The following is a 25,915-nucleotide window of genomic DNA, read 5'->3' as shown; positions in this document are numbered from 1 at the left end:
ATACCCAGCAGCTTCTCCCCTGAAAATCCAGCCCATAATAACCTTGTCCTTAGACAAGGCCTTTAAATCCCAAAATTCCACACGGAGCTGGGAGCACACCAAGTGTTTGACCTCTTTTATTCTGACAGATCCGAGTGTTACACCGAGAGGCGCGGCCGGTGCCTACGGAAAGGGTTAAAAAAGCCGGAGCCGTGGGGGTCCCGGGGGTGCCCGGGGTGCCCACGCCCGCTGGAAGACACCGGTGCTGGCAGCTGCCCCCTCGCCAATCCCGAGGGATTTGCTCTTAGGGTGTGCTCAGATCCAAGGGGGAGATGCCAGGGGTGGAATAAGCCATAAAAGCAGGAAAAACCCAAAGTGGTGTTTCCTGAAGGGGCCCGGGGACACAGCTGGAGCTGGGGACAGCCGCCACCACGACCAGCACCACTCCAGGCCTCCACATCCTACCTGGGAATGTCCTGGGAGCATCCCGGGGGAGCTGATCTGTACCCAAACCTTTGCCCAGGGGTGCCAGGGTCTCCCACACCCCGGGAGCCCCCATGCTCCTCCCAAGGGAATCCCAGGCTCCGGATCTCCATCCCAGCCCTCCAAGAGGAGGGGACACCACATCCCTTGGCCAGGTGGCATTGGCAGGGATCTCCCAGTGTCTCCTGTCCCAGGGTGGCAAGGTCCAGCACTGGACAGGTGACCCCACACCCTGGCAATGCCCACGGTGACCTCCTGCCCATCCTGCCGGGACCCCAGGATGGGGAGCAGGGAAATGAGCAACACGGAAGAATGGAAGGAGCTGAGCCGTGCCCAGGCTGGAAGGTTTGGGACACGGGTGACACCACCCTGGGCTTGTCCCCTGGTTGTGCCCCGGCCGGCTCAGGGAGCAGCCAACAGACCCATCCTCCAGGAGAGACTCAAAACTTCTCGCCGGCACCTTTTGCTGCAACCTGGTCCTCATTATTTCTTAATTAACATAGCCAAGAAATCAATTAACCGCGACATTTCTAATTAAATACTCCAGGAGATGATCATCTCGTTATTATTCTCTGCCGAGGTGAACGGCTCGATGTGAGCGGCGGGTTCCGCGCTCCCCGTTCCCCGCGCCTCCCCAATTACAGGAAATCAGGAATGCAAATGCTTGGGGTTGTTCCCGCAAACCCAAGGCTCCGTTTTGTGCATTAGGAGAGCTGAGGAGATTAATTAGCGATGAAGTGAATGTGCACAGTGTTATCATTAGCTGTGGTGTGGAGTCGTTCCTGGCACCGCTCGCTGTCCTAATAACCAGCGCTAACGTGCCGCCGCTTTCCCGGCTCCGTGGATCCCGGCCCTAACGCCGATGGAAGCGGTGAGCGGGGTATTCCCGTGCTCTCCATCGGCCCCACCACGAGGGCAGGGACTGGGAGGATCCAGTGCTGGGGCTGCTGCATGAGGGAGCCCAACCTTGAGCTGCCTGAGTGTGAAATGGTCCTTGAAGATCCCTAAGGGTCAAGTTTGGGTCTGCTGTGGTTTTCTGCTGCTTTGGGATAAAATTCAACCCCAACCCTCGTTGGGATGTTGGAACCACATTGGTTGAGTTCAGCTGGGGATGTCGTGATCTTGGTGTCCCCGTGCTGGGACGCCCAAGGACTCTGGGTTGCCCAGGGCACCACGAGGTGCTCCTCATGCAAACCCCTCATCCTGCTCACCACCAAGCCGGGGACAGCGAGGGGAAGGGCAGCAGGGAGGGATCTGATTGTCTGGGGGGGATGCACGTGGGTTTGGGAAAGTGGGGACAAGTCCCGGGGTCTCCAGGCTGGTGGCATTGCTGACGGCAGGGCCACCTCCCCACCCCAGGCCTGCAGGACTGTGCAGGGGGCTTGGAGCACCCTGGTCTGGTGGGAGAGACCCCCCTGGCAGGGGTTTGGAATGGGATGAGATTCAAGGCCCCTTCCAACCCAACCCATTCCACAGTTCTGTGCTTCTAGAGGAGGCTGGGGAAGGGAAGTGAGCGCAGGACACGGTGGCTCTGCCCAGCTCCCAGCAGGAGCACCTGCCTGGTGCTTTGGGCGGGGACCACGACATTTTGGGTGGCATTGGGGCAAAATTTGGGAGCAACCATTGCTGCCCAGCTGCCAGAGGCTCCCTGAGGTAACCCCTGGGGAATGCCTGACTCAGGCATGGGATGGTTTCATTCCTCAGCACAAACCCTGCCGACTTGACTGAGTCCCATTTTCCTGCCACACAAAGCCAAACAAGTCTGACGGGGTTTGTGCGGGCAGACGACAAATCCAGACTCATTTAGGCCCTGTGATTGTCACTTGCTTGACGGAGCAGCTGCCTTTGAGCCGAGCCACGCTCACAGCACAGCTCCTCTGCCATCCCCCAAGCTGGTCCTCAGCCCCTCCCGCAGGATCGGGCCCTCGCGTTCCCCGGAGCTGCCTGGTTTAATAAAGCCCGAGGCTCTTCTCCAAACTGATGCAGCCCCTGTTGATGATCGCTGGGTGAACGGGGTGAGCACCCCCTGCTAATTAACGGCCCGCACAGGCCAAGCTCTGCAGGTGATGGGTGCAGGGAAAGCATCCGCGCCCGCTCCCATCGCGGGGAAAACCGGGAGCCGGCTTTTCCCAAGGCAGAACTTGATCAATCCCTGCTTTTCCTTGGGTGTCTCCTACAGAAGCACGGGCAGCAAGGCCCAGCCTCCTTCCATCCACTGGGAATTCCTCGCTCCAGCTGCGGAGCCAGCAGGTGACCACAGCTCGCCGACACCAAACCTTCGATCTGCGATCACCGACAAACCCAAATCACCGCTCCCTGCTCGCTCCAGCTCTCCGGAATCTCACAGCGAAGCGCAGCCTCCATCCCTTCCTCCTTCCCCCTCCTCCAAACAAAAGCCGGGGATGAGGAAGCTTTGCAGCAGAACGGCTCCGACAGCGCCCAAACCCGCCAGGAAGGGGGAACGATGCACCCAGACAGGCACCCGAGCCAGGAGCCTTCTCCCTGTCAACACAAGAGGCTGTTTCTGTCTCAGCCCCGCGCTCCCATCCGGCAGGAGGAAGGCAGCGAGTTGTGCCTCCTGCAGCAGATCCCCTCTGGCTCTGCAGAGCCCTAACAGGAATTTCAGCCTCAGAGGAGCTTTTCCCTGCTCCACACACCCCCAAGGACGTGGTGCTAGGGGGTACCTGCAGCCCCAGCACCCCACAGCGATCCCAGCCCCATGGAAAGGGCCCGTTCCAGGCTCACAGCTCATCCCAGCTGCTCTCCCAGGCCTGGCCATTCCCACCGCAGGCTGCTCCTGGGGACTGCCAGCATCCCTGCTCCCCTTGCCTGGCCTCCCCTCTCACTGCTGCAGGGAGTTATCTGCTCCCAGGGTGCTGCCAGTAGGACAGATGGCCATCAAAGGGTCCCCAGGACAGCTGTCCCCTCCCTGTGGCCTCCCCAAATCCCAGCCGGGGTGGCCTCGTCCTCTGGGACGTACATTCATTTCATCTAGTGCATTAAAGGAACTCCACTGGGCCAAACCCACTTGTCCTGGCCCTGGTGTAAACCCAGAATAGCCCCAGGGGTGAGCTGGGACCCACTCTGGGTTTCCAGCAGTGTTTGGGACCGGGAGCTGTCCCAGCAGCAGCAGCTGTGAAGAGCCCGGAGCTGGCCCCTCCTTTCCTGATTGCCGATGTGTGAATCCACAACACTGATCCCTTTTGTGCAATTATTCCTGATTTACACCTGTGCAGGGCAGAACCAGTGGCCCTGAGCTGCCCCACGGCGTGGCTCCAGTTCCTGCAGGTCTGACCCCACATGAGGGGGCTCAGGCCTCCCCATAAATCCACCAAATACATTCCGTGTCAGTGGTGATTTGGTTTCCCCTTTCCCCCCACCCCCCCAACCCCACAACAAACTGGCGTTTGAAGGGTAAGAGCTGTGCCACGCCCAGCCCTGCCACGGCTCCATCCCTGCGGGGACATCCTGCCTTTGGAACACTCTGCTGGTGGCCACCGTCCCAGTGAACCTGGGGGAGTCACCCAGGGTTGAACTTCGGCTGTGAGATACCAGAAAGCCAAACTGTGGCCCCAAACCCAGGGAGGGCAGGACTTGGTGCAGTGTGGGGGTAACTCACCCCTCCCCTTTAACCACCCCAAAGCAGAGCTGCTGAAGGGACAGACAGACAGACAGACAGATGTCCCCAGAGGGCAGTGTCCCCTCTGAAGGGGCAGTGTCACAGCCATCAGCTCAGCACAGCTGCCAGGACCTGGCTTTGGGTCCTCGTCTGCACTGGCACAAGGCCTTGGGCAGAGCTGGCTTTGCTGGGTGGAAGGGCTGGGAAAAACAGAGGAGAGAAGAGGAAGAGGAAGAGGAAGAGGAAGAGGAAGAGGAAGAGGAAGAGGAAGAGGAAGAGGAAAAGAGGAGGGAGGAGGAGAAAAAATAAGGAGAAGGAGAAGGAGAAGGAGAAGGGGAGAAGGAGAGAAGGAGAAGAAGGAGAAGAAGGAGAAGAAGAAGAAGGAGGACAGGAGGACAAGAAGGAGGAGGAGGAGAAGAAGGAGGAGGAGGAGGAGAAGGAGAAGAAAAGAGAAGAGAAGAGAAGAGAAGAGAAGAGAAGAGAAGAGAAGAGAAGAGAAGAGAAGAGAAGAGAAGAGGAATTCCAGTTGGAAGGGGCTGCAAAGATCCTTGTCCAACTGCCTGCCGAGCTGGGGATTGATCCAAACTTAAACCACGTCCTGTCCTTAGACCAGCTCAGCAAAGCGTGGCTTAGCCAACCACGTCAGATCAGCAACTGCCAGAGGGTCTGTGCTGGCTGAGACAAACCCCGCTCAGGGCTGTGCAAAGGCACAGAGCAGCTCCAGCAGCACTTCTGCTCCAAGGCTCCACGTGGGACACCTTGGCTTTCCCAGACCTTGAAATCCAGGCAAAAGCCCTTGTGGAATTGCGGGTGGTGGGGTCCAGGGACAGCCAGTCTCACAGTGAAGGGCTGGATGCCACCAGGAGCGTCTGCAGGAGGAGGGGGAGGAGGGATGGATGGGTGGATGGATGGATGGATAATGCCACCAGGAGCGTCTGCAGGAGGAGAGGGAGGAGGGATGGATGGATGGATGGATGGATGGATGGATGGATGGATGGATGGAGGGGGCACAGCTGAGCCCTTCGCTGGGCACACGGACGCGGGAATTCCTCTTCAGCGCACGGCGGCTGGGGTGGGATCAGCGTGAAATCAATACCGGGCACTTCCCAATCACCTGATCAATCACATCCACGCACCCTCGGTCTCTACAGAGCCGGTGGTGTGCAGCATCAGCGTGGAGACTGGATTCCCATGGAACACAAGATGTGCTGGGTGACGCCTGCGCTGCGCAGTCAGCTCTGAGCACGTGAGCTCGCCCCTGAACGCCCTCCATGCAGTGCCAGTGATTCTGAGTTTGTTAGCTAGTTCTAAAGTGTTTCGACGTGGTTTTATTTGTTGTAGTTGCTGCTCCTGTTGCTAGGTTAAAACTTTTAATATTAATCTTTGTGAGTGGTGTGAGGTGTCAGTTCTCCGCAGGTGTTAATTCACTCCCGGGCTGCCGGGAGCAGTTCCTACCACCGAGCTCCATGATTTCATCTCATCGTTGTTGTTCGCTTTCTCCCAGTCGGGATCTGGAGTTTCCCTTCTTCCTTCCCCAGATCTTCTGGGCTGGGCTGATCCTCTTCCACTTACAACCCTTTATTGTAGACCACGGTCTTACTGGTGGTGGCCATGGCGATCTCTGGCTCCAGCTGAGACGTCTCGATCTGTGGAGGCAAAGAGGAGCGGGATCAGAACGGAGCCACTGCGGCAGGAGCTCCATGGATCGATCAATTAATGTGGGGAAGGAGGAGATGTGAATAATTCCACGTCAATCACGCCTTTTCCTGGTGTTTTATGTGCTTTGCTGTGCTCCAGCCTCCAGCCCCCCCCGATTTGGATGGGTTTGTAGCGCACGAAACACTGCACGTTCGCTGCCTGGCAGTGCTCAATGAATTATAGAGTGTCTGAGGCTCCAACGCATCCCACCCATCCCAGCTTTCCATCCCTGCCTTTCCCTGCAGCCGGGGTGCTCGCAGGGATCCGGTGCCCAAAGCTGGACCCAGCAAAGCCAAGGCTGAGCGGTGTCACGAGGGAACGGCCTCATCCGGCTCCATCCTCACAGCCAAACCCTTCCGACCCCTTCTCCATCTCCAGGAAATCTCCCATCCTTTTCCTAATTTTTTCCCCTCCACCAGCTTCTCCCGGAGCTTTCCCTTGCTCTGAAATCACTTGGAATCTCTGCCTTCCCAGGAGGGATCTGTGGCGCTCGCGGTCCCCACAGCGAGCAAAGACCCCGCTCGCAGCCGGGACAGGGCACCTCGGGAAGCCTGGAATTTTCGAAACCCTATACATTGAACCCACGCTGGTGCTGACACAATGCGAGGAACCCACGTTAAAAATCGAAATGCTTTTGAAAATGTTTAACCTAGTTAGACAAATTAGCAAAAATTTGTGCAAAACAATTTAGGTATTTAAAATATTCAATGTTTTTAAAAACTGGAAAAACTGTTCTTAGCTTTCAGCTGCAAAAACCCAACAAAATATAACATCAAAGCAATCTTAACATGAGGTGCAACATAACCCTTCAGCAAAGCTGTTAAACAGCTACTGAAGCATCATGGGAAATAGCACTTCATTTATTCAAATGCACATATGTCAGGTTTTTGCACCATATGTCATTCCAAGCTATTTACAGTAATAATTAAATCTTAATCAACGTTTAACCTCTGTAAAATGTTTGAAGGGATCTAATCACCCTTCAGACTGCACTAATGAAGGAGAAATATATAAACATAAAAAGAAAATGATGCATAGATAGCACACCAGAAAGAACAGTAATTGCAAAATTGTATTTCTTTTAAATATAATCAGCAAATTATGTAAAGTAAAGCCAACGAGTATTTTAAGTGAAGACATCTTGGGTGTCAGAGGTGTGATCAGCTAATTTTGTACTGCTATCCATAACAGATGTAGCATATTTTCTTTTAGTGCCATTATTAGCAACTTCACCATTCCTTTCAGTGCTGCAGCACAAAGTGAAGCATTGTGCCGGGAGAGCACCGGGAAAGGTGCAGGAGATCCGGATCCGACGGATCCCTTCAGAGCGAGGATTAACTCCGCTCTGCCTGGCTCTGACGCAGCTTTTCTTCCCATTGTGTGGGGGTTTTTCTGCCAGGGACAGACAGAAAAGCTCTGAGATTTTGGGGCTGGGTGGGTTCAAGCACCAGTAGGGAAATACCCGGGTGGGAAGCGGAGTGGCCAGCCCGGGAGGGGTTCAAGGAATTGCTGGATGTGGTGCCAAGGTGGGGATCAGTCACAGGCTGGACTCAGTGATCTCAGAGGGCTTTTCCAACTTCAGTGATCCTGGGATTCTGTGCTTTGAAATGAATTCCACCTGGAAATGGGTGGTTCAGCGCTGACCATCCATCGCAGGGCTTGGGAAATGGGGCAGCCCAAACCCAACCCGCTCCTGGGAAGTCTCCACAGAAACCTAACGGAGAGGCCCCCCAGTCCCGCCCTCTCCAGTGCAGCTGGAGAGCTGGGAGCTCCAGGGAAAGTCACGCCTGCCCTGGTGGACCCCGAATCCGTGCTCTGAGAGCCGCGGGGAACGCTGAGGACGGGGATGCGCCGAGCCTGGAAGCGAGAGGCGGCGGGGCTGCACGGTGGGATGTGCACGCGGCTGGGGAGAGGGAAGGAGCAGTGTTGTGTTCACGCTCTCTTGGGACACAATTCAAGAAGCAGCAAGCACGATCCAAGCTGAACAGCAGGAAGAGTATCCTGGTGGGAAGAGCAAAATATCGCAGCCGACTGCTCGGGGAAGGTGTGGGGCGTCTGTGGTGGGAAGTTTTCAGCACAAATTACAGGGAACCCATCAAGAATAGTTTAGGCAGAACTGAGATTGCCTTGGTGGAAGGAAGGGATGAGATAATTGTCTGTAGATCCTTCCAGCTTCCATCCCCTGGAGCAGGGGGAAAACGGCTCCTTTCCCCACAGCGGGGATGAGTTCTTCCTCCATGGCAAGGCTGTACAGAAGGGCCTGAGGTGGGTTTGGGAAGGGGGGGGTGGAGGGGAATAGTTCTGAGACAGACTGTGGTGGCTGAGCAGAAGGACTTGGGAATTCGTGCCTAAGGTGGAAGTGTTCAAAAGCCACATGGATGTGGCACCTGGGGACATGGTCAGTGGCGGCCTTGGCAGTGCTGGGGAAGGGTTGGACTCGATGGACTCTGAGGGCTTTTTCTTAAGGCCTTTGGAGCTGTGTGATACCAAACCCAAGCACCTTCCCGAAGCCTGGGAAGATGTTGGAGAAACTGGGGGTGACTGGTTGAACTGGAGTCACCTCTGCAGGTCTCCTTCTGGCTGATTTTAATCAAGCAGGGATTGAAACCCTGCTCTAGAGCCTCTGGAGCTCCAAGGGGTGCATCTGCACCAAGGAGACACATACAGGAAACTGGGAAAGCCACTCAGAAATCCATCGGGAGGAACCTGCTCCTCCCACTGGGAAACCAGATGGAGAAGAACAGGGAGAAGGTGGGGGGTTACAGGTGTCGAGACAACATGAAATCACAACCCTACTGTGCACCTGGTCAGCTTTTGACTCCTTTGTTAGGTTTTTTTTTGTTGGAAAGTGTAATTTCACCCATTTTGGTGTAGGTTGCTGTTCCAGCTGTCCAGAATCCTGGATCTGCTCAGCCAACCTTCCCCTGGCCATGGAACTGTGAGACACATGTGGAGACCACAGTTCCTTGTCAAGATTTTGGTGTCTCAGCTTCCAAGATGGCCCCAGTGACGGTCACGGCCACGCTGGGAAGCCCTCTGTGAAGGAGCACCTGCCTTGGAGGGTGCTCTGAGGAGCAGGTTCCTCCCTGGTGGGATTACACTGATGGGACCTGTCCCACTGTCCCACACAGGGGACTTTGTCCCTTCAAACCAAGTGCTCAGCGTGGGACTGGGGTCAAATCATGTCTGTCCCCTTCTTCCCAGTTCTATCTGTGCCAGGGCAAAGGATGGATCCCCTCCCTGGCTTTGGGATGATGGCACTGGGGTGTCAGCAGGAAAAGGCCTTCAGCAATGAATCCAGGAGAAGCCCAGGAGGGACAGAGCTCACAGCAGCACTGAGAGACCCAGGGTGGGAAGCACCATTCCCAGACAGTGCTATGAGGGGTTGTCTGGGGCAAACCCCAGGATTTGGGGCTGCTGGCTGCACTGACAGCTTGGTATCCAACACGGGAGAGGCTCTAATGAGATGGGGAAACTCCTTCAGCGCCCTGTGAGGCCACTGGAAGCTTTGCCATTGATCCAGGGAGATCCTCACTGGGGACACAGCCAGGGTGCACCTCCCAGCTCATCCAGAAACGTGGCTGGGATGAACCACAGCCCATCCCAGCACCCGGGAGCAGGTGAAGCCTGAGGATGCTCCTTTCCCTCCGGCAGACAGCCAAGAGCACGAGGGAAAAAGGGGGAAAACCCCAAGAAACTCTGTGCCCTGACCTTATGAAACACCTGTTTATGGACCAGCAGCCCACAGGTAGCTCAGGCAGGATGGCAGCAATGATGGCACCGGTGCCCCTGACCTGCTGAAATCCATCCCTGCCAGGGAACAAAGCCGGGAACCGCCGCCCGGGTACCCACGGCTCCCCAGCTCTCTTCCCCCCATCCCTGCCTTGCAGTGGAAGCCTCTCTCCTCTCATCAGCTCAGACAAGGCTAATTGGGGTGATAAAGAACTGGCTCCCAGTGCTGGGGTGGGCTGGAGGAACAAATGGTGCGGTGGTCACAGCTGGTGCTGCGGAGCCGGCGCGGGAGCGGGCGCGGGGGAGCTCCCGGCGCCCCAAATCCCGGCAGTCGGTCCCTGTTGGATGCGAGCGGGGGGTTGTGTGTGTTTTGCATGGCTGCTGACACGGGTGTAACGTGCAGGCGCGGCCGGTGAGGCAGCAGCAGGCAGAAAGCAGATGCTTTTTGTTTGGGGTTGATACTCATTTCTATCCCAGCTCGGGAAAAGGTGTAGAAAGGAATGTGCTCCGGAGAGTGCAGGGAGAGAGATAGGTCTAGGCTCGCTGCCAGGGATCCTGGAACGATATGGAAGGCAGCTAGGGGAGACAGGAGCAGATGGATTTGGCATACAGCTCATCACTCAGCCAAAAAAAAAGGAGGGGGGAAGAAGAAGGGAGAAAGCAGCCAATTTTGGGAGGGGGAGGGTCATGGGGACTGACGGATGCTGCTCCGGGCTGGGGGAAGGGAGGACCAGGATGGTCACTGTGTCTTCTGCTGCTGCCAGCGGGGAGAGGTGCTGCTGGCTCCTTTGAAGCCTGGGAAGGGTCTCCTGGCCCTTCCAGCAGCTCTCAGCCATCTCCTGCTGGGCCTTTGATCACCGGGGCAAAGCCAAGGGCAGGGCCAGGCTCTGCAGGCCCTCGGGAAGCTCAGCCAGGTGTAGGAAGGGCTGTGGCACCATGGAACCATGGAATCCTTGAGGCTGGAAAGGAGCTCTGAGATCACAGAGTCCAACCATCCGCAGCACTGCCCAGGCCACTGCTGCCCCAAATCCCCAGTGCCACATCCACAGAGCTCCGAAATCCCTCCAGGGATGGGGAATCCACCCCTGCCCTGGGCACTTCCAAGGCCTGAGCACCCTTTCCATGGAGAAATTCCTGCTCATGTCCAACCTGGCACAGCTTGAGGCCATTTCCTCTCATCCTGGGAGCAGAGCCCGACCCCCCCTGGCCCCTCCTCCCGCCCCGCAGAGCCCGCCCCCCCCGGCTGCCCCCTCCTGTCAGGGACTTGTGCAGAGCCACAAGGTCCCCCCTGAGCCTCCTTTGCTCCAGCCTGAGCCCCTTTCCAGCTCCCTCAGGAATTCTCCAGCCCCTTCCCAGCTCCATTCCCTTCCCTGGACAGGCTCCAGCCCCTTTCTTGTCATGAGGGCCCCACCCATTTGCATTCCCAATCAACTGGGACATTCCCAGTTATCCAGGAGTGCTGATCAATGATGGAAAGGTCGCAGTGAGTCCTTCCACCAGCTCTCCCAGCCCCTTTGGATGGATCCATCCTGCCCCATGAATCTGTGCATGTCTCAGCGGCATTTCGGGTCACTGACCAGTTCCCCTTGGGTTATGGGGCTTGGAGCACCTATCCTAGTGGAAGGTGTCCGTGGAAGGTGTCCCTGCCCATGGAAAGTGTCCATGGAAGGTGTCCCGGCCCATGGAAGGTGTCCCTGCCCATGGAAGGTGTCCATGGAAGGTGTCCATGGGAGGTGTCCCTGCCCATGGAAGGTGTCCCTGCCTATGGAAAGGTCCCTGCCCATGGAAGGTGTCCATGGGAGGTGTCCATGGAAGGTGTCCCTGCCCATGGAAGGTGTCCCTGCCCACGGCAGGGGGTGGAATTCGATGGTTTTTTAGGTCCCATCCCACCCAAACCATTAAAGTGCCCCCCAAGGATCGATCCCTGAGGAGTGAGACGAGGACAGCAGTGTTTGCCGAGGAGTTTCTCTCGGAATTGTTACAGACCTGCAGCCAAGTGAAGGTGACCTGGCAGGTGAGAGAATTTGGGAAATGCCCCAAACCCTTTTGGTTATAGCACAGAAAATATTTTTCAAAGGATCTCCAGCCTCTGGTTCCAGGGTCCCAGCAGCTGTGGAGCTCCAGGACCTCTCAGTGCCCTGCTCCAGCCACCCCCACGGTTGGCATTTTCCTAAATCCAGAATTCCAGCTCTGCATTTAACCCGTTGCTGCTCCAAGAAGCTCTCTCCTGCCAGAAATTTTCTTCCCATGCAAGTGTCCGACTTGCATGGAAGTCAGCTTTGTTATCAGCTCAGTTTTGTTAAAACCGACAGACAAAACTCTGCTTCTCCTCAGCAATATTGGTGCTAAAGCTCTTTTCTGACAACTTCCCAGTTTTTCTACTCAGTTGAAATCCCTCCGTGCCCCAAAACTGGACACACTGGTTGGGAGATGTTCTCATGACTGAACCACAAATTAATAATTTATAAATGATTGATTTTCAGTTTTCTGCCCAAATCACAGAGTTGGGGGACACAATTTTGAGAGAAACCTGAATTTTGTGAACTTTTTCTTCAAATTAATAATAAAACTTGAATTTAAGAGTTGACCAGTACAGTTCTCTTCATTTCAGGTCTCTCTCAAGTCCTTTTGAGCCCTGTCTTTGAAAGAAATGTTCAGTTTTCATTATACAAAATGTTGTATTTAGTAAAAATGTTTTTCACAAAACCATGGAAAGTCTCCCGACAGCTCGAGAGTAGAATCATGGAATCATGGAATAGTTTGGCTTGGAAGGGACCTTAAAAATCATGTAATTTCTCTCCTGCCCTACAGCAGCTGGAGGTGGCTGCTGGTGGCCCAAGCATCCATGGCAAAGCAAAAACAGAAAAATCTCCTGGAATGGATAAATCTCAGGAGCCAGAACAGCCAAATATTCCACAACATCCAAATATTCCGACTTTCCTCCATTTTTATGGTCCCAAAGAAGGGAGAAAAGATGGAAATGCTTTGCCTGTGACAGGACCCGTGGTCAGCACTTTTCCACCAGAGCTGGATCCCAGGGCTGCTGCCTCACCCTGGGCTGGACACAGAGAAGGGGGAATTAAAAAGCACCAGAGCTTGAAATTCATCTCCATTTTCCTGGAGGAATGGAGGAAAGTCGGAATATTTGGATGTTGTGGAATATTTGGCTGTTCTGGCTCCTGAGATTTATCCATTCCAGGAGATTTTTCTGGTTTTTCTTTGCCATGGAAGCTTTGGCCACCAGCACCCACCTCCAGCTTCCTGTAGGACAGGTGAGAAATGAGAGGATTTTTAAGGTCCCTTCCAACCCAAGCCATTCCATGATTCCAGGGTTCTACTCACGAGCTGACAGGGGACTTGTTTTTGCCATGGATGCTTGGACTACCAGCACCTGCCTCCCTTCTGTCTTCCCAGAACATCTTCTTCAGCCAATAAAAGTGGAGGAAAGTTGGAATATTTGGCTGTTCTGGACTATTTGGCTGTTCTGGTGTGTTTGGCTGTTCTGGCTTTTGAGGGTTTTCCATTTCAGGATGTTTGCCAGGGATATTCCTGCCCTCAGCTTAAATGGGAACAACTGATTGTCCTGAAGCAGAGCAGATTTCAGGGTTTAGGGGCAGCTGTGGGACTGCAGCTTCCTCGCATCACTGGGCTGGGCAGGGGCAGGTTCACGGTTGGACTTGATGAATTTAAAGGCCTTTTCCAGCCTAAATGTTCCCGTGGATCTGTGGTTTGGTGGTGCTGGGTTCATGGCTGGACTTGATGACCTTAAAGGTCTTTCCCAACCTAATTTCACGATTCTGTAATCAAGGGCGGGAGTTTTTAATCTCACTTTTGGGAAACTACCACAGCACAACTTCTCTGAGGAAAAATACGAAGCCAAGACCTGAACATTTAATCAGGTGGGAAGGGGGGGAGATGTGGCACTTGTGGCTGGAGCAGGGAGCTCCCCTTGCCCAGCGTGTGTGCGGTGCTGGGGAACGAGCGACGATAACAGGGATGGTAACAGAGCCAGCAGGTGGGATAACAGCCCCACACCTGGGCTGGGAGGTGACCCCCATCCCCTGCGTGTCCCAGCCTGTCCTGGAGCCGAGCAGCCCAACAGCTCCCGAGCTCCAGCCCCGTGGTCATCCCCAAACCAGCCCCCAGGAGCACTCCTGCTCTCACCTCCCCGTGTCCCACAGGGACCCTTCTGGAGCCTCGAGGTGACATCAGTGACATCTGACAGACAGAAGGAATTCTTCTTGATCTTGCTGTTTGAAATCTTGTGGTCTCGAAGCCTCTGTTTGAGGTTTTTGGTGGGTTTGGTTAATGCTGAGCCCACAGGGCTCTCAGACCCTCAGCACTCCCAGCTTTATAAAAATTGGAAGGTCAACCCCCAGCACGGCACCAGCTCCAACTCATCGCGAAGTTTGAAGCTGAGAGTTTCTGGGAAAGCAGAGGGGTGCCCACAGCGCCAGAAAACTCAAAGTCACCAAAGCCACCAAAAAAAACCCAAATAAAAGCTTTGAGACCATAAGATTTCAAATAGCAAGATCAAAAAAAGTTCCTTCTGTCTGTGTTCCAGAGAGAGGAGACACCAAAGGCCTTTGCAGGAGCTGAGCCTTTTCCTCTCTGCTCTGGAGAGGTTTGCTCAGTGTGGGAGGGGTGGCGTGAGTGTCCCTGGGCTAAATCCCATTTACCACAATGAATTCATTTCCACACCAGCTCCAGAAAGGTTTTAGGCTGGTACAGGGCAGGGGCAGCTGTGTGGTGACCTCAGGGCACGTGGCCTCACCCGGTCAGGACCTTCCTCAGGACAGGGCCAAAGAAACTTCTCCCTGGCTTCCTGGGAGAAGAAACTTCTCCCTGGCTTCCTGGGAGAAGAACCCTCACATTATGGGATGAAGACTTTTTTTGGGAACATCTGAGCCAATGGATTCACTTCACTGAATTTCACTTCACTGGATTCACTGAGCCCACTTCAAATATGGCCTTGAGAACTCCCAAAATTGCAGAGTTTGGTTACGACCCCTCATCCTTGCTGGAATGAAAAGCACCTACAAAGACACTCAGAGTTTCTCCTCTCTTGGGAGAAAAAAAGCCCTACTGTGGAATGTGGACATTACGAAAAGGTTTCCCTTTGGATGAAAATGAGCTCCTAGGTCCATTCTAGCAGGAATTCCTCCAGCAGCTCTGTCAAGGAAGAAAGAATTAAAGAATTTCTTGCTGTTTGCTGAAGACATCAACCCCTGAATTCTCCTGGTATTGAGGAGGAACACCACGATGGGAGATCGGGATTTGGGGATGCTCTCGGTGCTTTAAGGAAGCTGAGCAAGTTCCTCAAGACTCCAACCTCCTGCACATTTCCTTCTCTCACAGACCACCAGCCTCACTAGGAACAGGCTGCTGGAGCCAAATGATTTAAAAAGCAATTACAGATAATTATATCTGTGAGATGTGATTAATAAGGCATTCTCAGCCCCAAGCAGGCAAGTCTGGACAACTGATTGCCTTCCTTTGTATCCTGCACCTCTTGGAGCAGTCAGAGTTGTTTCAGATGAGCCAAAATAACTCCAAATACACCACAAAGGACAAATCGAACCCTGTGTGACAAGAGAGGGCTAAGGCAGGAGACAGACAGGGAAGACCTGGGAGTGAACCAGATAAAGAGGCCTCTGACTAGGAATGGTTGGGCTTGATGGTATTAAAGGACTTTTCTGATATTAATGATTCCTGTATGGGGCCAGGAGTTGGACTCGGTGATCCTTGTGGATCATTCATCATCCCAGCTCAGGATGTTCCATGATTCCCAGAAAATGGACTGAGTGCTCAGGGTGGGCTGGCAGAAGAGGGGAAAGGACTTGACTTTCGGGCCCAGAGTGAAGCAGCAAAGCCAAGGAGCCACCGGAGCCCTGCGGAATGGCCAGGGCAGGGCAGGAATCCTTGGGGGAAGTGCTGGGGAGGAGCCCCTCTGTTTACAGTAGGTGCTGCTGAAAGGTGTCTTGAAGAAAGACAGCAATTAACAGGCCTGCAAAAAAAATGGCTTCTTTCCACAAAGAGCCTTTTAAGTCTGTTTTTCGAGCCACTCTAAGGGTTAATGTTTAGCTGTTTATCCGGACTTGTCGGATGTCAGCTCTTTCTTTTGACTCCTAATGGCTTATAGCCATCAGGAGGTGAAGACTCCTCAAAAGAGCTGGTGTCAGGAATGTTTTTTTATGCCCACCAGCACCCACACACCTGCAGCAGCCTGCGCTTGCAGGGGGATAGTTTACATACTTGAACCTGTCTCCCAGGGCCAGGGATATAAACATGAAACCAGATCCCGTCTGACAGCGCTGCCGGAGCCCCTGGGCGCTGCAGAGGGGTCCCGGCTCCCACAGCCACGCTGACCACACAGCGCAGCGCGGCTCAGGCCCGGCACCGCCCGGCCCGGCCGCCCCACGCCGGCCCTTCAAGGCCAGAGCCTGGAAAATGTTCGGCACCTTTGAGTGCTGCTGGAGGGGAAACAAAGGAGCCCTGCCAGGAGCGGCCATCGAAAACCAGCTGGGTCACAAATGAAAGCCTGCGGGACAGGGAGCCAAGGGAGAACAAAGGCACAGCCCCAGAGCCACCAGGGCTCTGCTCACTCGTGACCTTCCCCAGCCCTGAGGTGTCACCGAGCCCAAAAAGCACCCAAACAGGCGGAGCAGGTGGAAATGTAACCAGCCTGAGGTGTCCCAGGGGCTCCTAAGCACGGATAATGGAGTCCCTGAAGGCCAGAGCCTTCCTCTTCCTGTTCCTGCTCCTCTTCCCCTTCCCCGTGGAAATGCCCCTGGATCCCTGGCAGTGTCCACGGCCAGGTTGGACATTGGGGCTTGGAGCAGCCTGGGACAGTGGGAAGTGTCCCTGGCATGGCAGGGGTGGAACAAGATGAGTTTTAAGATCTTTCCAACCCAAACCATTCCATGATCCCATGATTTTATGACAGACATTTGCTCCCAGAAGAAGTGACCGAGATCTCCCAGCCCCCAGAGCACCAGGGAAATGCTTTGATGTTGAGATTTTCAGGAAGAAGTGGGGGAAAAAAAAGACATGGAAATGGGAGATGCCATGATCCAGAAACGTTCTTTGCTTTGCCAAACTGCTTCCTTCTCTCCTGGTCAAGAGGACCTTCACTTGTGCCGGGACACGAATCCAAAGGGCACCACAGGGAAGAGCTTTCCCATGAGTTTGGGAAATGGGGGTGGCCCTGGGACAAGGCAGGTGCTGCTTCTGTGGGATCACCACCAAGGATTTGCATCTGGAAGTCCACCAGGTGGAGCAGGCAGAAGGGAATTACAGGGACACAACATCTGCTGCATCCCAGAAGGAGAGCCTAAGAGAGCCTCACATGGTGGGAATGAGGAGTTACGATGAGAAAAGGAGAATGTGGGGGTTTTCCTGACTGGAATGTCCCAGCCATGCAGAGTCTGGAACGTTTGCCTTGTGTGGTCCCTGCAGAAGCACCAGACTCTGACCTGAAGCCATCCCTGAAGCAGGAGGCAGCTGGAGGCTGCTGGATCAGCAGCTCAGGACAAAGCACTGCTGGACGGGGAGGAGAGGACTAAGCCTGGCATCCTTCCCCGTGTCCTTTGGGAATGCTTTCACCTAGGAATGCTCTGAACTGCCTCGAGGAGGTTTGGATCACATGACCCTGCCTCTGTCCTTGCCTTGAACGCACCTGAGCTCCCAGAAAAGCTCTGCTGTCACTCTGACCTGGAGTTTATCCCATGGAGTGTGGTCTGACCTTGCAAGGTCTAAAGCAAATCCAGCTCCAGGTCTCTTTCCACTGGTGGAGGTGATGCCAGAGAGAGAAACTGCAGGTGGGAGCAGGAACTGGGGCAAGAGCCCATCACGGAATCATGAAATGGAATCACAGGATGGTTTGAGGTGGAAGGGACCTTGGAGACCATCTAGTTCCAACCTCTGCCATGGGCTGGGACAGCTTCCACTGGAGAGATGGCTCCTGACAGAAGAACCTGCGCAGGAGACCTGTGATGGGTTGGGAATGGTCCACGGACATCTACAGAGCACAGGAACAGCACCAACAGCTCCCGTGATAACGAACAAGAGCTCCTCACCATCCTCTGCAGAGACCCTTCCAGCCCCTGGAACATCTCCCTCCAAGCCTGAGCACAACCACAGACCCAACCAAACCAGTTCAGGCCACTGAAATCCTCCCAGTAATGCTCCCTCTGTGCTGGCAGACTCCTGGAAGCAGCTTTCCTGCTTTCCTGTGCGGTGCAATTGGAAGGAAGCTAAAAGTTGTTGAGGGAATGAAGGGTGGGGCCAAGGGAGAGTGGTGTGTGGAGTCTGTATCCTTGGGAAACACATCTCAGGGCTGTGATCCCTGTGCCAGCAGCTGGAGCAGGTGAAGGAAAACCTGGGAAGGGGGGAAGGAGCCAGGAACTCATCAGCTTCTGGTAGGAGCTGCCCAGGGGTGGGGAGAGCAGGAGAGGAAGGGAGAAATGGTGAAATAATCCTGTCTCAAACCAAGGGAGATGGGAACCTTCCCAAGGAAGTGGCTGTTCAGCTGGTCCAGGCTCCCTGCTCTTCCCTTGGGAAGCAGCTTCAGGGGTCACCTTGGGATGCACGGGTGAGGACTCCTGCTGTGCTCCATGGCTGAGGGGCCATCTCTGCACAGAGCCATGGAATTGCTCACGTTGGAAATGTGTGGTGAGATCACAGACTCCAACCATCCCCAGCACTGCCCAGGCCACCCCTGCCCCACATCCCCAAGTGCCACATCCACAGGGCTTTGAAATCCCTCCAGGGATGGGGACTCCCCCTGGGCAGCTGTGCCGGTGCCTGACCACCCTTCTGCGGAAGAATTTTTTCCTGAATCCAACCTAAACCTCCCCAGGCACAACTTGAGGCTGTTCCTCTGGTCCTGATGAGGAAATGAGACAGCACAACTGAGCACTTGGTCTCATGGCGATCCTACTGGGGTTGGAGGTACAGTTTAGGACTTCCTTAGGCCTTTATTTCTTACCAAAGATGGGCTGGCAACTCACACTGAGTTCTGTGCCAGCTCTGTGTGCAGCCATGGCAGCACCGCCCTGCTGTGCCCAAACGTCACCTCCTCTCCCACCACTTCACCTTTCCAGGGGCAGCACAATGCTCTGGAAGGGTCACTCACTGTCCAGCCTCTGCAGGAGTGAGTCCATCCTTACTAAGGAACACCAGACACCTCACTGAGCACCACCATCCTTCATCTGAAGGCCAGAAAGGGCCTCAACACATTCCCAGATACCTCAGATTTTCCCTCAAGTCCTACTTGAGCCATGTCAGTGTTCAGCCACTCGCTGCCATGTAAATCCTGGGGGTTTTGCTCAAATAAATCATTTACAGGCATTAAAGAAGCCCCCTGGGACCACCTCTTCATTTGAGGTCCACATGGAGAACAAAGATACTCCTGCCTTCGTCAACAAGGGAAAGGCAAAAAGATAAACCAGAAGATAAACCAGAAGATAAGAGAGAAGATAAGCTGGGTCAGCACTCAGGAGAGGAACCTCAGATGAACCTCTTGGTGCTCCCGAAGCCACTGGTGGAGCAGGAGGAAACAACCTCCGAGGCACAGCTTGAATCCTCTGCAGTCTTTGGGAGACACTTCCCACTGAGCTTCCAACCTCCTGCCAGCCCTTCAGGACCTCGTGCCACTTCTTTGGTGAGAGGAGCTCCTTCCAAGCCCAGCCTCCATCCCAAGGGTTCCCAGACTCCCAGGAAACCGTTCCCCAGCCCCAGAAGCAAAGCAGAACTTCTCACTTCTCAAACATTTTTCCCCATGGCAGCTGGCAAATCCCTTCCCTGGCTTCTCATCCAACTTGGACAAAATTACTGCAGAGAATCCCTCCTGCTCCCCTCCCCCCCGTGCAAAGCAATCCCAAGGGAGGGATGGTTCCATGGGGACCCCCTGCTGGATTGCATCTGATTTCCCTCCTAAGTATGGAATGGGGAAGCGTCTCGAGGGCTATGGCTGTGACCTCCATACAGCTCTTTTGTCAAGTGCCATTTCATTAAAAAATCAGCCTTTTAACTGTGGACACATTTCAACCTCACCAAATCTGCTAATTATTGACAGTTGGTGAAGAGGAGATTTCACTTGTTCCTCCTGTTAAACTGCATCTAATTAGTAATTACTGGTTCACTGTCATCTTTACTGCAATAATCCCACTGCACATTGGCTCATTAACCTTTTGCTTTTCTAAAGCAGCCTGCCAACAAGATGAAGGCTAAAACAGATTGGAAAACAATAGCTCAGCCTTGGATTTTAGGCTGTTTATTCCCCTTGTCCTGGAGATCCAAAAGGAAGATTATATTTAAGGAAAGGCTTTCGGCTGAAATCAGCCTCATTCTGGAAGATGCCTCAGTTTGCCCTGAGCAGCACCCAAAAAAAGCCCTTTAAACTTCCCCCAGGTGAGGGCAGGAGTGCTCAGGTGGCTGAAGGCTTCTCTGCCATTCTCCAGCTCCATTTCTTCATTTCCCACCTGGCTCTCTCCTTCTCTATCCCCACCATGATGATGATGGTGATGAACGAGCTCCTCGTGGACGCTGCGGAAGGAACGATCTGGAGGAGCAGGGCCCACGGGGCGGAAAAGCAGCGGAGCAGCCCCATGGTTCTTTCTTCTGCTGCTACACTGAATTTCATTTGCACAAGTCCCATTTTCGGTTTGGAGCTGTCACAGCTGTTTCCATTGGCAGTGCATAGCTGAGTAGGAGTTGTCAGTGGGGATGCTGCAGGATTGGGAGAGGGAAGAGATTCCCCGGGGGGCATGGGAGGCAGTTGGAGGTTGTGGGCTAAATGCATTAACTACATGTTTCTCCTAAACTTAACAGCAGTGAATTACTCAGTGCATATTGATGGGCTTAGGAACCAGAGTTAACACTGCACTGGGATGACAAGAACGTTTCTCAGCAGCTCCAGCGTGAGTATTCTCAAGGATCCATGGTTTCATGGCTGATACGAGGGGTTTATTTTTGTAACGTTATCTTTCAAGCCATAATATCTAGAAACAAGCTGCGATTCTGGAGCACCATTGCAGAAATCCAAGTGGAATTTCATCCCTACAAAACCCAGGACTTTGCTAGGCTGGGTATGGACCCAAGAGAGGCTCAGGGTGCATTAACCTCCCCAGCACGTGGAGGTTGTTCACCTCCAGAGTTCCCTTTCCCGACATTGGTGCCTCTGTTTGCAGCCAGGGCTGAGCTCTGATTTCACCGGAGTTGTTGTAACACAGGAATAACTCCAGAGCAGCTACAGCTGATGGGACGAGGTGGCTGCATTTATCCAGAAGTTTATTAAACCTACTGCAAGGCTTCAGTTCTGCTGGAAAACCAACTGAGAGTCTGAGCCCCTTTAGGAGAGGAGAGAGGATCAAAGGCGGCCACGCAAGCTCCTGGCCCAAAACAACCACTCAATGACACCTCAGCCTCTGTGTCTGCTCCCCGATTTACAGAAGGCCGTGGATGTGTGATTAAGGGCAGAATTTGGCTCATTCACAATTGCTGCAGGGGTTGCTGCTCAGACCACAGCTGTGTTTTTGGAGCGGAACACCTTGGTCTCTTACACCTTGTTGTTGATCTGCTCCCTGTAGTGCTCGGCACAACAGCGTGGTCCCGTCCTGGTGTGTCCATGACTGAGGCCATGGGAAAAGCAAAGGCATTTCTACCTGCACAGAGATGATGTTTAAACACCTCTAAATTCCTTATCTGCCCCGGCAGAACCATCAGGAATCACTCAGGTTGGAAAACACCTCCAAGGCCATCGAGCTCAACCCATGGTCTGGTGAGGAGTGCCCAGGAACTCACAGGTTTTGGGAGACACTCCCTGCAAGGACACTTGGATTTCCCATCCCAAGCTGTGAAGAAATGGATCCAGAGAGATTGTTCCAGGTAAACCCCTTGCTTTGCTCACTTGAGCATCCCCACAGAAACCTCCAAAGAGATTTCGGAGAATGGGGACATTGTCCTTCATAAACACTCACACCAGTTCATAGAATGGGAAACAGCTTGTGTCCACCTGGAGAAGGGAAGGAGCCAGGGAGAGCTGCGAGCCCCTTGCAGGGCCTAAAGGGGCTCCAGGAGAGCTGCAGAGGGACTGGGGCCAAGGCATGGAGGGACAGGAGGCAGGGAATGGCTTCCCAGTGGGAAAGGGGAGCTTGGGCTGGGATGTTGGGAAGGAATTGCTGGCTGGGAGGGTGGGGAGGGGCTGGGCTGGAATTGCCAGAGCAGCTGGGGCTGCCCCTGGATCCCTGGCAGTGCCCAAGGCCAGGCTGGACACTGGGGCTTGGAGCAGCCTGGGATGGTGGGAGGTGTCCCTGCCCATGGATGGGGTGGGATGGGATGGGATTGAAGGTCCCTCCCAACCCAAACCAGTCTGGGATTCCAAGACTGACCAGCCCCGGCTGCCTGTGGAGCACCTGATGCCGTGGTGTGAGCAGATGTGGCTCCAGCTGTGCAGGGCGGGTCTCGCTGCCGTGGGGCAGGGCTGGGATCGCAGCAGGCAGAGCTCCAGCAGGCTCCAGGAGGGTTTCTTTCCCCTGACACGGCGCGTGGGCAGCGCTCGTCATCCTGTCTGATCCCTAATCAGCGCTGATTCATGTTTACACTGCTGAGAACATCTCAGCTGCCTTCAGAAGGTCACTCCCAACAACGCCGCCGTTCCAGGCTCGCCTGGTGCCTGCAATCCCAATATCCTTTGAGGCAAACCAGTCCTGAATTCTCCCTGTGGGTCAGAATTCATTCAGCTGCTAAAATCAACGTGGTTTTCCCTGCTGGAATATCAGATACTGCACAGGAGAAATTACCTGTCACCCAGGAAGCCACAATTCCGGTGGGAGGTGTCCCTGGTCATGGCATGGAGCAGGAGGGTGTTTAAGGTCCTCCCAGCCCAAACCATTCCAGAATTCCAGGATTTTGGGGGAACCGTGGCCTTGTCACCTTTGGAATAAATGAGGTTGGTGGCACCTGCTGTGGTCTTGCTTCCCTGATTATCCTGAAAGGAGACCTCTGAGGAGAGGCCACGGCCACCTCCTGGTGGTGCAGCTGCCTTTCCTAGAAATAGGGAGGGAATTGGAAATTTCCAGGAAAATTGCACCAGGGAAGGTTTGGATTGGATATCAGGAAGGAATTCTTCATGGAAAGGGTGGTCAGGCAGAAGAACAGAGGTGGAGTCCCCATCCCTGGAGGGACTCCAAAGCCGTGTGGATGTGGCACCTGGGGACACGGGGCTGTGCTGGCCCCGGCAGGCCTGGGGGAACAGTTGGACTGGATGGGCTCAGAGGGCTTTTCCAGCCTTAAAATCTCTCTGACTCTGGAAAAGGAGCAGATGGGATGCTCCGTGCCCAAGTCTCCTTCGCACAGGAAGGTTGGACACGCTCCAGGCTCTACCTCGAGCAGGTGTGAGACCTGGCAATGCTCCTCAGCCTTTCCCAAGCAGGACCTCGGAGCAGAACCTGGGATCAGAGCACAGAGCTGATGGCCAGGGAGCCGAGGCTGAGCTCCTGCCAGAAGGACCACCAGGCTCTGGGGATGCACGGGGCCCGGGAGAGGCAGGGGAATCGCATTGCTCCTGCAACTGGGGCTTGTGCAGCTTCTGACTGCAATGCTGTGTCTGCTCCTGATGGAAGGGCTCCAAAAACGATGTTGACTAATTAGAAAAAGTTTAAGGAAGAGCCATATGAATCATTAAAGCTTCAGCAAACACGTCTTTTAGCAAGAGACTCCAAGACTGAGATAAATTCAGGTTCTTAGAGAGAAGGGACGGTTTTCTCTCAGCCTGGAGACAGCAAGAAGGACAACAAAGAATTCCCAACATGTTTGTCAGTCAGCACACGAGTGTACAGCAAGATTCCCTGGCTGGAAGTCATGGATGAACCCATCCAGACTGAAAAAATACGAATTAATCCGCAGACAGGGATACAAACTCCTGGTCAGCCCTTCCCTGACACGGAAAGAACCACAGCAGGGTCCTTGTTTGACAGAGGTTTTATCCCTTAGGAACAGAGACCTTCTCTGGAAATGCACAGATTCACAACCAGGAAAAGCTCCAATCACCAAAATGAATGACTTACAGATAAATCCACCCGAGCAATGTGCTCAGCTGAAGTGGTCCCAGTGATTGCATTGGTCATCCCCCGTTTCCTTGGCTGGTTTTCCTTTGTTCACCCCCAGGCTGGGTCTTCCCAGGAGATGAAAAAGGAAAAGCCCTCAAAGAAGCTCTGGGGAAGAACATCCACCTCAAATGGATGGCCCAGGCTCCTGGCTTCATGGACAGAGCTTGGATTCAATATTTTAACTCCAAGGAAACTCCTCTGTGAGGGAGAGGGGCCTTCACCTGCCCGGTGACGCTGCACCGTTCCCATGAGGAATACTGAAACCAGCTCCATGCAGGAATGGAGGAGGAGCCACAGGAGCAGGACTGATATCCAGGAGGGCAATACTGATACAGGAGGGTTTGTACCCCCTGTGAGACCCCGGCAGTGACCAGACACGCACTGACCTCGGACATCTGCGGGAAGAGGCTGATGGCCAGGGGCAGGGCCAGGCCAAAGGCAGCGAGGCACACGAGGCTTTGGACCGGGAGAATCATCCGGGGACGGGACCTCAGGAGCGAAGTTCTGCAAGGGAGAGGCTTGGTTAGAGAATTCCATGGACAGGGGCGTGCAGGACATCATCAGATGGACACTGGTGCTCACCTGGGCCCGCTGCCCCCCTCTCCTCACTGGTGTCGGGCCCTTCAGAGAATCATGGAATGCGTTGGGGTGGAAAGAACCTTAAAGATGATCCGATCCCACTCACTGCCATTGCAGGGACTCCTCCCACCAGCCCATGGTGCTCCAAGCCCTGTCCAGCCTGGCCTTGGACACTGCCAGGGGTGGACACCTCTTTCTTAGCAGGTCACCACCAACTGCAGCCACACACAGCCCCCAGTTCCAGCCATCCCACCCCGGGGCGAGGCAGACGAGGTGACCTGGCCACAGGTGTCACCTGCAGCAAGGTGGAGCTGATGCCCAGGGGGCAGAAGGAAATCAGGGCCTTGAGAGACACGGGGAGCTCTGGAAGCTTTGGAAAAGACACTGGAAAAGGCACGCACGGCTTCATCAATGGGGTCATAAAGCTGTAAACTTGACAATCCCTTAATTTGTTAAAAATCCAACATCCGCTGTGGCTGACGAGGATATTTTTAGCATTTGCTGTTCCCAGGGGACTTTATGGGTTCAAAACTTGTTAACAGCAAACACCTGAAGATACTTGCAAGGTCAGGGTCTCATAATGACCCAAAAGGATGGAATTTACACCGGAAAACTGGGACAACGTTTGGCTGGTAGAAGCTGGTATACTAAATATATTCCAGGAGACAGGTCCTCAGGCAGCTTACCAGTGTTAAAGGGGAAAATATAATTCCTGAGGGATTTATTCTGGAGCTGTTTACAAAAAGGATCCCTATCCTTCAAGTGAAAAAAATGAGAATATAAACCAACAAGTTGACAGTGAGTTTTGTTGGGTTGTTCAGCATGTATGAGCAATGTGGAGAGGGAGGGGATTTGCTGCTGGGTTATTTAGAATCCAGGGAAGGGCTGGAGCTGGGCCAGGGCAGGCTCAGTTTGGATATCAGGGAAGGTTCTTCCCCCAGAGGGTGCTGGGCACTGCCCAGGCTCCCCAGGGAATGGGCACGGCCCCGAGGCTGCCAGAGCTCCAGGAGCGTTTGGGCAGCGCTGCCAGGGATGCCCAGGGTGGGGCTGTTGGGGGGTCTGGGCAGGGCCAGGGGCTGGGCTGGATGATCCCAGTGGGTCCAGCTCAGGATATTCCATGATTCCATGATCTCCTGGTGAACATCTTCCCTCTGGGGTGATCACAGGAGCGCTCCTTCGGTGAGGGGAGGTACCAGAGATGACACCAAGCCCTGAACATCCCTGTGGTGACATCATTGGGATGAAACCATTCCCAACCCATGGTGCACCATTCCCAGGTGCCAGCCAGCCCTTCCAGCCCAGGGCCGGGTTTGCAGCCAGGTCAGACCCCAGGTCACCCCAGCCCCTTGCTCCACGTCCAATGCTGGCTCCAAAGACACCTGGGGGAGCCAATGAGGGGGAATTCATCCCCTGCTCCTGCCTGGGCACACTCAGCCTCCTCGCCTTGCTGAGAACTGCCTTCATCTCGGCAGCTTGGGGGAAGTGGGGAGGGCAAACGCTCCAGAGTTGAACTCCTCCAACAGCGCAGCTCCTCGCTAATAAGCTCTCGAGACGGAGTTGATCCTATCAATTTGTGCTGTGAAAGTCAAGCTTCTGTTCTCCAATATTGAGCTGCTTTGTGCTGCACTGAGCATGACTGAATCTCAGATTCTCTCAGAGAAGCCTGCAAGGCTTTGTCCAAGCAGGAGAGCAGGGTACCAGTCCAAGCAGGAAT

The 25,915-nt window shown here is 54.3% G+C and overlaps 2 protein-coding genes across 2 annotated transcripts in view; one reads left to right on the top strand and one right to left on the bottom strand.

The window, feature by feature from the left end:
- Positions 1-10,557, top strand: part of LOC103617750 (homeobox protein EMX1) — a 19,452-nt gene extending 8,895 nt beyond the window's left edge. The window contains exon 3 of the mRNA XM_017737391.1: positions 6,366-10,557. The gene's annotated coding sequence lies outside the window, so the exon portion shown is untranslated. The remainder of the gene's footprint in view (positions 1-6,365) is intronic.
- The window catches only part of SFXN5 (sideroflexin 5), an 80,437-nt gene continuing 59,896 nt past the window's right edge, over positions 5,375-25,915 (bottom strand). The window contains exons 13-14 of the mRNA XM_008636085.2: positions 24,009-24,126; positions 5,375-5,727 (exon numbers count right to left, since the gene is read on the bottom strand). Coding sequence (XP_008634307.1) covers positions 5,650-5,727; positions 24,009-24,126 — 196 coding nt within the window. The 3' untranslated portion in view covers positions 5,375-5,649. The remainder of the gene's footprint in view (positions 5,728-24,008; positions 24,127-25,915) is intronic.

Source organism: Corvus brachyrhynchos, unplaced genomic scaffold, assembly GCF_000691975.1.
Source record: "Corvus brachyrhynchos isolate BGI_N302 unplaced genomic scaffold, ASM69197v1 scaffold85, whole genome shotgun sequence".
Taxonomy (NCBI): Eukaryota; Metazoa; Chordata; class Aves; order Passeriformes; family Corvidae; genus Corvus; species Corvus brachyrhynchos.
The sequence above is the reverse complement of the archived record's forward strand: the minus strand, read 5'-3'. Positions and strand labels throughout refer to the sequence as shown.